Source organism: Amphibalanus amphitrite, unplaced genomic scaffold (assembly GCF_019059575.1).
Source record: "Amphibalanus amphitrite isolate SeventyFive unplaced genomic scaffold, NRLGWU_Aamphi_draft 000525F_arrow, whole genome shotgun sequence".
NCBI classification, from domain to species: domain Eukaryota; kingdom Metazoa; phylum Arthropoda; class Thecostraca; order Balanomorpha; family Balanidae; genus Amphibalanus; species Amphibalanus amphitrite.
In genome coordinates, this window is record NW_024882019.1 from 19,458 (window position 1) to 32,332 (window position 12,875).

The following is a 12,875-nucleotide window of genomic DNA, read 5'->3' on the forward strand; positions in this document are numbered from 1 at the left end:
ACGGCACTGTTTCCGTGACCGTCTCAGTTCCGGGCTGTGGGCGTAGCCGAGCCCTGTGAGAGCTGGCCAGGTGGTCCGCCACTCGGCACGCGGGCCGAGCCATTCTACCCAGGGTTCTCTTCTCTCTAACCCAGGCCCAGCTGCACCGGATGCCGCAGAAACTCGCTGAAATTACCGCCGCCAGCAATAGGATTGTCGTGAGCCGCCGTCATCCGCCGTCCGCCACCGTCGAGCGAGCTGAAACACTGCCGCCGACCTATCTGCCGGATCTATGGCGCCACGCGCACGACAGACGTGGTCGCGCCGCCCGCTTCCCCGCCCGGCAGGCAGCGGGTGGAGACCGGTTCCAGACGAGAATTTGGTGAATTGTAGCGCGTTTTGAAACATAATGCGGAGCTGTTAAGCGCGACTATGACGGATTTCTTGCTTGGACGTGCGCCATTCAGCAGCGCCACCGGACGAAAACAAAACAGCTGGGCACATTTGAATGCATATGAGAGGATATTCTATGATACGCATGCATACAAACAACCCATTCCACTAATAATTCTGACCATTATTTCAGGAGGTAAATTCAAAAGGAACATATGCAGGAAAATGTGGTTATTCTCCGTAACTTCTCTTCAATTAAGCTTCTGATTTTTTTATTACAGACATAGCACTCGGCGCGCAGTGCGCCGCTGCTAACGCGTTTTAGCGAGGCCCGCCACCGAATCTGATTACCCGGCCAGTGGGACAGCTGGAAGGCTGGATCAGAATACAAACTCGGAGGCCGGCACGAAACCGGCCCAGGACACCCGTGAAATCAATACAAGCGCATCCACGAAAAAGAACGCGCACCACGCAAGACGAGATGAAGGACCACAGCCGAGCGATGATTTGTCAAAGCCTGGGTACGAAAGGTTGGGATTTCCAATGAAATAGAATGCATTGGTTAACAGCAAATGTGTACGACCAATCTGACTGCATAGTGCTGTATAGTGCATATGCGATGCCTTGATCTTTGCTGGTTGCATTACGTGCAAAACCAATGATATCTGCCATCTTTGACTCAGGATTGGACGGGAATTCACATAGCTGTCATGTTTTTTTCGAATTGTGTATAAAATGCAGCATGATTTGAGATTAAGAAATGAAAACCTAAAATGAATGCCTATAAACAACAGAAAAAAACGAGCATACTGCATATCTTTGAGCGTTATTTCTATTTCTCGTTCTAATTCTTGTTAAAGGTGGCTCAAATTTCGAAATTTTGGAGGCGTGCATTCAACCCCCTCCAGTCTCTATTAAATGCTGGCTTACATCCGGTCAGTGCGGTAGCGGTTCAGTCCAACATAGAAAACAACTTTCCAGCTGATTCTAGCATTGGAGCATTTCGCAGCTCAGCCGTAGGTATACCCTTTAGAAGGCTGGTTCAAGATTTATTTCACGCAGCATCGATTGGAGCCAATCACTCAGTCGAGCTGAATTACGTACAGACTTCGCGGAAGCGATCGGTCCAATAGGCCACCCATCACCCCAGGTTAATCGTAATGCCAGTCCACTTAATCATAGTAACATAACAATGAATTGATTTAGCTTGTAATTAGCCCGACGCAAGCAATGCAGCATTACGCAATACTGGCCAGATAATTATTTATATTATACAAAGTTACAAGAGTGTGAGAGACTCCTATAACATTCATATAATATAACATACAATAATTCAAATCGATGCTAAACTCTTGCCCGATTTCCACTGAATGAACTGGACTACATAAATATCAATTCAAATAATGGATGTCGCATGAGCATTGAGCGATGATAAATTTACACGATGTGAGGAATATCTAAAACGCACTGATAACTGAAGGGGCATCTCCCGCACTTAAATGCGGCATAGTGAAAGATTTTCTCTCGCATAGCTTCAATGAAAATATTTCGTAGTCTGGTACAAACCATTGAAGCAGATATGATATAACATGTTGCTAAAAAGCTGATGAAAAGAGGAAAGCCATTAAGAACACCTACCCTCATAATATCTGGGGCAGTGTAGTGAGAACTTCATGGGGTAAACACTAGCATAACAGCATATTCGAGTTCCGACGGGACCGGCTATGCTGGATCAGGAAGGCCATTGCAGGGCTGGGGCACCAACACGACTATCTCAACTGATGAGGCGAATGTTTAAACGTTAGGGAGAAGCAGCCACTTTAAATGCTTGCTTTCCCAACAAAACGGTCACTCCGGTATCGAAACCGTCCGTCTGTGTAGCCAATCCCGATAATGTAGGAACGGGAACACTCGCAATGTTTACAAACGCCGCACCGGAACCCTAGCCCGGCGCCAGTTGAGCCGGCGACAATACATTGCAAATTGACAAAATTTGCCGGCGGCCAGCGACTTCCCGCTCCGACCGGTGCGGATTTCCAGAGTGATTGCCACACTTTGTTTGCGGAAAGTTTCCGGGGGAGAGCGGCCGTGGCGGCGTGGCTTGCCGCAGGCACGCTAACTTGGTCTGTTCGTTGCGGTCTGAGGGAGAGCGGACGGGTGCCACTGCCGTCCACCGACGACAGGTCAGCAGGTCAGGCGCGCGCTGCCGAACGGGCAACGAGGGGACCGACGGCCGAAGGAGGAAATGGACAACAGGCATCCCAACACATGCTGCTGCAGTTATAAATTACCCTGACAACTGATGATCCTTTTGAGCTGAGCATCAAAGCACGATAATATTGATAAAAATAGCCTAAGGGCAGGAAAAAACGCCACCAGGGAGAACACAACTATCCACGGACGTAGCACCACATACTGCATTAACATATTGCCCTGCCCGAGGAAATAAAAGAGCCGCAGGCATTCGGTAGATGATTAAATTGCGTAGGATTAACAAAGGTAGAACAAACGCTTGCGAGCAAAACGCGCAAGCATTTAACGGGAGAATGCATAATGCACGTCCAAATCTGCCAGGCATACCGCCAAAAGTCAGCAAATACTAGTGCATTGTTGGTTTTGTATGATCAAAGAAATCCCTAAAACCACTGTGCGATGTGTTATCCGTAAGAGCAGCAAAACAACCGCGTTGCGATGGGCGGTGTGAATGAAAAGGTGATTTTTGAACGATTCCCCTAGATCCAAGCACAATAACAGAAGGTAAAAATTACATCTCTAGCATGCATCCCGCATCCGGTTCGTTATTCTAATGCCCTGTGTGATTAAAATAACAAAAAAAGACGACGATAACAAAAAAAAACTCAAAATACAAGCGTTGAGATTCGGTGTCCGTCCTGTATCACTACCGCGAGTCGTAACTGACCCGTGCCGGGTCACCGGGCCACCGTCCGCTCGGCGACCTCAATACGCCTCGGGCATTTCGGCTACTTAGCCTTTGGCCGCACAGTCGAACACTCCGAGCCCGCGTATTGTGCAACACAATACACAGCAACTGTACATACATCTGCATTTGACTGGGTGCATCAAAAGTTCTCTCTCTTTAAAGTTTGTTGGAATAAACCGGATCGAGCCAGGTGAGATTCAGACACATCTGGACCAGTAACTGCGCCTTTGCCATGAATAACCTAGTTAAACGACACTTGGACTGCCTCCAGAGCAAGGAAGAAGATTCCGGGTCGAAGACTGAGTTAGTTGATGAACGACATTGACATCAAGACAGAACGTCAGAGATGCCGGTGATGACCTACATAGACAAAAGATACGAACAAAGCTCCCTGAGGGCCTTCCGAAACAGTTCGTCTGTGTCACTCACAAAACTGAGCAATAGTGTGACCAACGTATCCAAGCAAACAAGAATGATACGCAACTGTCCAGTTGAAAAGACAACGTATCCAAGCAAACAAGAATGATATGCAACTGTCCAGTTGAAAAGAATGTGTACATCTCGTCATTGAACTACAAATAAGGATGTATGTTGCACCAAGGCTCAAAACGAAGCATCAAATCATCCACAATAGACCAATGCTACCTACCTCAAATCACGACATGTCTCTTTCCAACGAAACCGAACACCTCTCAGACGGGGCGCTATCTGAGACAGAGGGACAAATGAGCTCGATGGTTAGAACTAGTGTGGCTGTGGCTTCTCAGTTCGCTCATTTTTCCGCATTCTAAGTCTATAGGAAGCTCTTACATCAGTTGAGGGCGGTGGTGAAAGGAGCCCATATTACTACAGACAATTGATTATATCCCTTCAGCTGTGGCACTCACTTGTCGTTAGACATGCTGCAGTCGATCACCGTCTTCTTGTCGGTGTTGACCACGATGAAGGGCAGTTGGACGGACGAGCTGGGCTCCGGCGCGCCGTGCGTCTGCTCCAGCTGAGGATAGACGGTCTGACGTCATACACAGACAGTCTGACGTCATACACCGGCAGGCGTGTCACAGACATCGGGCGTCACCAACAGCCGAATGACGCTACAGCTTCTCTTTTTTATAGTTTTTTTTTTTAGTGATACATTTGAAAAATAGACATGGTATAACCAGACACATAGCAAAGATCCGTACTTACATCACCTAGTTAAGGACAATCTATACGTAGTGTCTTCCCTATTCTTGGCTAAAACATTTCAACTTTGGAGCGAAGCTCACCACCACCCTACCAACCAGCAATGACTGGGCCATGAGAAGCCTCCTTTGTGGGGACAGTCTTACGATTAAGCTGCCGTTTCTGAAGGCGGCCGGCCCCTTCCACTACTCTACATACATATCAGAATTTATGGAGAGCCCATAAGTCTGCAATCTCCATAGCTGAGCCCCGGCTGGATCTCCCCGAGCCAGAGAAAGGGTAGGTCCGGCCGGCTCTCCGCTCTCAGTACCGACAATACCGCCGAGTGGCATGCAAACACACACACAATGCTCCACACAAGCTGTACATACAGTGAGACAAGGGGTAGGTTAATTAGGTGTGCTAGTTCACGGAAGGAGGGCCTTACCACAGGTCAAGTCGAGTATCGACAACAAACTCTGAAACAATTTCCATATTGAGCCACCAACGATTCTGTTCCCAAGGAAGTGAGATTCCATGCCCAAGAAGCAATAAAATGCGCTTTTAGAGCATTGAATCGAGAGAGAGAAAATGTTGGGAACTTTTCTTGCCTTATTTTAAAGCTAAAGCCATCCTTAATCGCACTAGAATCATGCTGGCAAGGAACATTCGTGGTACCCGGATGAAAAGCCACGCGCTCACCAACAGTATTGTCACATGAACGCTTTTGTTGCCAGAAACACAATAGCTTTGGAGTTATCCCAGTAGCGTCGTATGGTTCGAAGGACTTTTCTACAGACTACCAGCTGTTCAGCGCGGGGTCGTAACCATGGCAACACGAGCCGATTCGCCGCGTGCTCCAGTGACCCAGTGCACTTTGAGACAGCCGGCGCACCGCAGGACGCTGCAGCCGGCCGCGTCGTAAACCGAAGCCAGTCCGATGTACCGGCGGCGAACAAAACAATGGGCGAGCGCACAGCCGGGAATCGGATGTCGGGTCAATTTGGTGATGCATGAGGAAAAACAGGAGGCTCCCGAGGCGGCCGGGATTCCTCGATCGGCGGACGGAGACGCTGTTCAGATTGCTCACAAGCCGTGCTCTTGTTACCCCGGACGGCTAGAAAAACGCGTGCAGTCAAAAGTGCCAGAGGTAGAAAAGCATCCAATACCGGAAATATGTAGTGCACCGCCCTGACGACCTAGAACCGAGCATAAGATCAATATGCGGGGGAAAATACTGACCGGATTCGCCAAGAAAATCCCATTCGTTGCCATGGTTAAAGTTGCTTTTTGTCCAATTCACCCTCAAAACTAAATACAAATAACAAATATGGACAAAATATGTATTTTGTACCCAAAGAAATACTTTAAAGTACAAAACATTCCCCAAATAATGTTGCATTTGTACAGGCGTCCGCGAACAATAACGCCAGTAAATGAGCCAAAGAAAACAGTCTTCGAGAAAAATATGTCTTGATACAGATGTGCGGACTGCGGAGCATTGTAACTGCAATGAACGTATTCATAAAGCGTCTTTATTCCACACAATCATCGCCTATTTATGAAAGTTTTTTCTTTCGAGTAATCGACGGTGCCTAAATAACTAGCGCGTATGATTGGCGATCAAAACATTGCTGATTGGCATATCTGCAGCTCGATCTGGTCCACACAGGGGGGCGACACGGCTATTCGCGCAATGTATTCAGTTATGGGCCGCGCGGGGCCTCGCGATGACGCGGCTGGAGGCAACTGCTCAGCGCGCTAGGATACTTCTGGCGGGGCCGGGCGCTGAACGGCGTGCAATGCAATGAATGGGTTATGGGCGGGCAGACAGAGATGAGGTATTGAATTTGAATTGACATCACCAATCGGGTGGGGAAGGAGAACGTTTCTAATCGAGCTTGGGATGGGGAAAGCCGAAAATGTCATGATCGGCTCGAAGCTCCGTCAGGGCCGGGTGCCGTACCATGTGTAGTATATTTAGGCGGGCAGACAGAGATGAGTTAGTGGATTTAAATTCACCTTACCATCGGTTTCTGGTGGGGTTTGAAGACGTTTTTAGTTAAGCTCGGGGCATGGCAACCCACTGGCGGATCCAGGGCAAGGCATTTGGGGCCAACCGAAATCGCTTTTCGAGAATAAAAGAAAACTTCACAACTTTTCTTAGGAAATGTTGGTTAATCACACTGCACAGCAGTATGCAAGGAATCAAAATCCGTGTTTTTTAAATTAATTCGGAGAAACTTTTTTGGGGTAAGCCCCCGCAGTGTCCAAGACCGCTTCCTGGATCCGCCACTTGTGAATAAGTCACGGTCGATACCGAGCTTCAGAGGTGGACAGACACCTAACCCCACATCCTACTGCTATACCCGTGCTTCTGTGGGTGAAGCACTGAAGCATCACGGACCGCTTTGGCCGCCGGGTACTGCAGCTCCCTGGAGTTGCCTGGGACCGATGGTAAAACAACAGCTCCGGCGGTGCCCCTATGGGCCGTAGTAATTAGTGAATTCCCGTAATGTAGAGATCATATCCTCAATAGTCTCCATTAAGATTTTATATTCCTTAACAATATGACAGACCAATTATGCTTGCCTACGTTCAGGCATTACCTCTGTCCTCTGATGGTTATACGCCCAGCACAACATGTGTTCGGACGGGGTGATCTTTCTACGAATGTACGCACCATCCAGGCCTAGGATGCATCGAGGTTTAAAATAATGCAGTCTGTAGATCAATCAACATAACAAATGTGGTATACAACCACATTAAAATATCTCCCCCGCTCCCGCAGCGTTCCAACGCCCCTCCGTTATGCATTCGCCTTATGTGTCCGCCGAGCCGGCTTGCCTCCAATGACGTCATCGGCCGGCCGGCGGCGTTCAAGGTCAAACGGCTGGTGTCCTTACCTGGAGTTTTATAGCCTTGGGTCCACATCCCAACACTGAAATGAACGTAATTCCGTCGGTGCCGTCTCTTCCAGCGCGTAAGCCTGGTTAACAAGGCAGCGTGTATGTCTGACGGTCATTATCCGTCTGGTGAGGCCGCGGCCTCCGCCACCACGCCGCTAACCCGCGTCCAATTTATCGAGATCAGAGTCGGAATCGGCTCAAAGAAGACGCCCTTTGGCCTGTTGTAGCGGCGGCAGCCCGCGCGCCGGTCGGCCGGGCGGGTGCCCGCAGCCGTCCGTGATTGCCAATCAGCCAGAGAGGTTTGTGCAAGCCGCCACGGCCCGAGACTGGTCCGTCCCGGGGCCGATGAACCGGCCGATATAGCCTCGGCGCGGCCGCCGCCAGCCCGGCCCGCCGCTGTCGACGGCCAGGTCAACAAGGTCAACACGGGGGCGGGCGGGCGACACGACTGGAAATGACATTGGCCCGGCCCGCTGAAATAGCCAGTGACGCGCTTGGGGCCTGAGATGCAGCGTAACTGTCCAGTGTCCCCACGTCAAGAGTTACAAATGAAAACCAAGATTCGGAAAATAGCAGCATCCCACGAAACAATCCTTAGCTAATGTCCGATGGCCACGGTCAATGGTCAGAGATATGGGGGTTGGTCTTAAATAAATAATGCAGCTAACCAATGGACGCCAAAATTCAACAATGATATATATCTAGCTCAATCGGCAGTATCAACGCAATAACATCACTAGCTAAGCCCGATGAACAAATGATGAGCACCAATAAATAACAGTAAAGAGCAGCACAAACTACCGGAAAGGAGTAAAACTTGGCAGCAGCTACAATCAACACGCGGCAATGTCCCAAAATTTGTCGATTTGGGTGGGAAACGACATCCAAATGAAATTCATTTTCCACTCTCACCACCAATTTTTAAGAACAATTTTCCACTCCTAACCAAGAAAACCGAGAGTTTTTACCTATAGAAAGAGCAGTTGTGTGGATGCCCGGTTTAGCATCAAGCATCCTACACCTTAGAATAAAATGCATGCTTTTTGTTGTTTTTCACTCTTTTTGGATATAATCGAATCAGCAGTTTTTCACTCTCTCCCCTCTTTTTGGTGGGTAATTTTCCCCTCTGACACCCAAGACAAAACTGAATTTTGGGACACTGACACGCGGAAACAGCAACACTCAGGTCTGACCTTTACCGTTCCTCGTCCACTGGAGGATACTCAGGAGCCTCCGCATTTCTCCTGAAGAACCCGCTCCCCAGTGACCTCGCCGCACCACGGCATTCTGTATTGCTGGGTGAGCGGACCACTGCGAAGGTTCGTATTTTCACACAAACCTACCACTGCTGTTTTCATGAGAAAAACATCTATCGGATAGATACTACATTTCAGCTTCATCACATTGTCCCAACCTCTCGTCTCATGCAAGCCAGCATCCTATTCTCTTTCACAAAGAAGCCATCCTCTCACCTCAAAGCCCCCCCCCCCCACATCCCCAGCGGCCCGACCTTTGTCCCCCGCTCTGACCTCTGTCCTATACGGCAGGTCCGGTCACGAAGCCTCAGCTTTGGAGCGGCCGGGCACTTCCAGCTCCCGTAGCTTCGGAGGCGCGTGCTAGCGGCCGGCCGGGGCGCCGGCCTTAGTTCATGGTCCAGACATGTGCCTCATAAAGGGCCATTACCTCACAGCCAAGGCACCAGATGCTTGGGACGTAACGTGACCGGGGTAAGTGCGGAGGACGGGGTGGCTCCACTAAAAACTACAGACTGACGAAAGAATGTCAGCTTCGATCTACTCAGAATTGCTCAGAGGCATCATTATCAAATTAAAACGAGAGCCATGGTTCAAAGTCAGCATCAATTCTGCGCGGAATAACATAAGTTGCATTCCGCCATGCTTTCATCCATTTGATTCCAATGACACTACCTTCTCCCAGGCGCTCGCTAGATGAGCATCCATATATAAAAGCTGACCCGTTCGCACATATCATATGGGACATTTTCATTCGCCACTGAGCACATATTCTACGGGAACGAGGCCGCAGGAAGCCGACTAGACACCACCGCAAATCACGGACTGCATTAGATGGGCGCCGCGTTCGTCCGCCTTATTTGGCCCACTAATGCCGCGCGATTTGTCCACTGTGCACTTTAGGGAGCCCGGTGGCACATTGAGCGGTTATGCCGCCATCCCGGCGAATTTAGTGCCGCCGTTTGATGGCTCCCGAGCCACCGAGCCACAATCGCGCCGGCCATGAGGCCAACAACAGATCGCAGCGCTATGGCTGCCGTGCGGACATTAGTTCCGATTTCAGGGCGAAATTGGCGTGGCGGCTCGCCATTTCCGGCCGCAAATACTTGGCCAAAATGTGGGGCGGTCGTACGGGGTAGTTACACAGTGTGTAGTAACTAGGTCAGGAAAGAGTGGATAGAGGGGGAAGTGCCCTCGCATCTCTTCATCTAGCTGGGGTCGCTCGAGTAATTACTTAATAGCAATTACTCTGTATTAGAATACGTGGGAATAGGATGTCCTCACGCACACACCACAAAAAAAAAATAGCAACGCGTCAGCACGCATTATCGTCCATAGACTGAGACACCATGATCTGGCGAACACAGCTCTAGGGCGATCCGGTTGGTCCCGCCAAACTGGCGAAAACCAGCCGCCAGTCCACTGAGACCAGGGACCTGTGGGGACGGAGTCGCACCGTGCCCACACCGCTGCGGCAAATGGAGAGGAAGGCGCACCGATCACAATCCTGGTCACGCGCACAGGGGCGCTCTGTCGCCCACGGCGCCCCTTGCCCGGGGAGAGCGCGCCGCGCCGGGATCCGCGTGCCGGCGCAATACGAAAACGGCCCGGCGAATACCACGCGCCGGGAGCGAGGGGTCGGCCCAGACGCTGGCGAGACTGAATGTGCATTGATTCTCTTCAGATTGGATTACCCACGCTACCTGGAAAGGGTTTCATCTCCACGTCGACTTCAGTGACCAACACTAACAGGAAATAACAAAGTTAACGATTTAGCGCGCGATGCGGCAGCTTTCCTGGTAAAGTACATTCAGTAAGCATTTCAGCATTAGGCGGAGTCTAAACGAAATGAGAAGGCCCAGATTCGTACAGCTTCTCTCGCTTTTGACGGCAAATAAGTATCTCGAGAAATGCTTTTACGGGAGATGAGTTCGCAGTCTCAATCTTCGGTATTTCTCCACCGGTACTTACAACGAACGTTATCATTCGACCATGGCCGACCACTAAATGGACAATGGCCGATAAAACGGACAATAAAATTATGCCATCTCCGAAATAAAGAAGTCCAAAGAGCGAACTTTATATACCTTTCCTGATACCGCCATCACATATTTTACCCGGCTGAGACCCTGCGAACGGGCCGATAGCATTGTGCGCTGAATGAGTGCCTGAAATAAAGTGACCTTCACCCTGCCGATAAGAACTTCATAGTTCATTCAGCAGAACTTCCGAGCGGGCCGCCTGGAAATCGGAAAACGCTCGCCAGGCGCCACACAATCAGTCTGTCCAAGACGGAAGTCGGCGGCCGCTGTTGTGCCCCCCCCCCCCTCATCCAGCCCGCTGCCCCATCCCCGGCAGCGCTGCCAGCTCCTTACCCTTCTGTTGCGCTCCACGAGGTTCTTGAAAGCGATCTGACGGAGCACCAGGTCCTTGAGCTGCTGTGTCTTTTCCTTGATCCTCTGACGACAGGCGGCTTCCTCTTCACTGTTATCAGGAGGTTCCTGAAGCAAAGGGAACGGCCGGGGTCATAGAAAGTCACCGCACCAAACTATCCATCAAACATTGGTGCATAAGCAGAGAGAGTGGCGCAGATTTTTCCGTGGCACTAATGCACGGTTGTTCATAGCTCCTGACCTGTAGCTGGACTGTCCCAAAGCACCGAAAAGGTCATGGATGTAGTTACCTATTTGCGTACTACATATTTGCGTGACAATCTTATCAACACACAATCGTTGATCAAAATTATAGAATATCAAGTACATCCGTACCCGTAAGAAATATGAATTTAAAACGTCAATTTGCTGAATGCAAACTACAGAAACATCAAATTAAAGGTCAAAATTTCCTTAAACAATAAGGTAATAAGGTAACCAATCACAGCCTATGGCAAGGGTCATGAGGTCGATGTTGCATTGTCCCTCGGCATATTCACGTCCATTGAGCAAGACAATGCTATTTTGTATCGCGAAAGCCGGGCATTCAGCGGCACACAACAATATCACAGTGTGTTTAGGGTTGTTAAGCTTCATTTGTGTGCATAAAGACAAAATATGCAGCAATTTCACACGAAAAAGCAGCAGAGTACTGACGATGTTTCAGACATCAGCCGCTTCCATGGAAAGCATTTGCCGTTTACGGTCGGAGTCGCCGTTTCCGACCGGTCCCGGGCCCATGTCGACTGTCGTTCTGCAGACCAATGCAGCCATTATCCGGCTCAGCACCGGAGACCAATGCCGACGACACACATAAAGCCACAGGGAAGGAGGAGGAGAAACTCCGGTGCTACAGTCGCTTCCGCTACCGCTGCCGCTGCCGCTGCCGCTGCCGCTGCCCCTGCCGCCGCCACCGCCACCTTCCCCATCCCAGAGAAGCACTGAACATTTTGTCCCCGTTAGTCTGACAAAAGGTTCAGTTTTCACTGTTCCGTATGGTGACAGTATATCCAGACCCGTCCGTCGTCTCAGCCGGTGCCAAACTCGCTCGCCGAGTGTCCTGTCCGTCCCCGGCGTCCACTGTGGAGCACATAGAGCCATTCGGGAGTTCCGGGGTCGCGCAGGGTTCCCCGGGGCATCATTGAGTCACCGGAGCGTCCCGAAGGCCGGCCCGTAACGGCCGGGTCGCCGGGGGTCAGTTCAGTGGGCAGAGTCCGCGCTGGGGCCACGGTACCGTCTGCTGGACCCTGGGACCGCGGCCCGGCTCGGCCCGGCGGACCTGCCCTGAAGCCGGGGACCGCGGTCCGACCCGGCGGAGCTGACCCGGACCCGCGGACTGTTGTCTTAGAGAGGAGGCACTGACCCAGACCCTGGGGCCGCTTACTCGGTCTGGCGGCACTGATCTGGACCCTGGGATTACTTACCCAGTCTGGTGGCAGTGGTCCGGACCCAGAGATTACTGTCCCAAACAGGAAGCACGGACCAGCCCCCAGGAGTACCGTCCCAGGGAGAATGGGCTCGGCTCAGGGATCTCGGACAGCCGTTCTGACCCAGCAATGGCTCTTAGTCGGCTGCAGCATCCTATTCCGTCCCTTCAAATGCATGCCAATCATGGTATCGTCCAGAGAGCCGAGAGCGGCAAGAGAGAACATAATGGCCGTATGAGAACCGGAAGAGAACAAGCGTGATACGACGCTGACTGAGTTCTATTGAAAGACACGCAAACGCAAGCAAGGGCGCTCATATTTAGCATAAACACATCAAGTGAGAAAGCGCTCTGATAGGTAGCAGCTTCGCCAAAGTA

The 12,875-nt window shown here is 50.7% G+C and overlaps 1 protein-coding gene across 7 annotated transcripts in view; it reads right to left on the reverse strand.

Moving 5' to 3' along the window:
* LOC122393232 (transcription factor Dp-1-like) overlaps window positions 1–12,875 on the reverse strand; it is a 45,500-nt gene that overhangs the window by 13,331 nt on the left and 19,294 nt on the right. For all 7 annotated transcript variants that reach the window (XM_043389073.1, XM_043389068.1, XM_043389072.1 and 4 more), the window contains exons 9-10: window positions 11,015–11,140; window positions 4,201–4,310 (exon numbers count right to left, since the gene is read on the reverse strand). In XM_043389073.1, coding sequence (XP_043245008.1) covers window positions 4,201–4,310; window positions 11,015–11,140 — 236 coding nt within the window. The remainder of the gene's footprint in view (window positions 1–4,200; window positions 4,311–11,014; window positions 11,141–12,875) is intronic.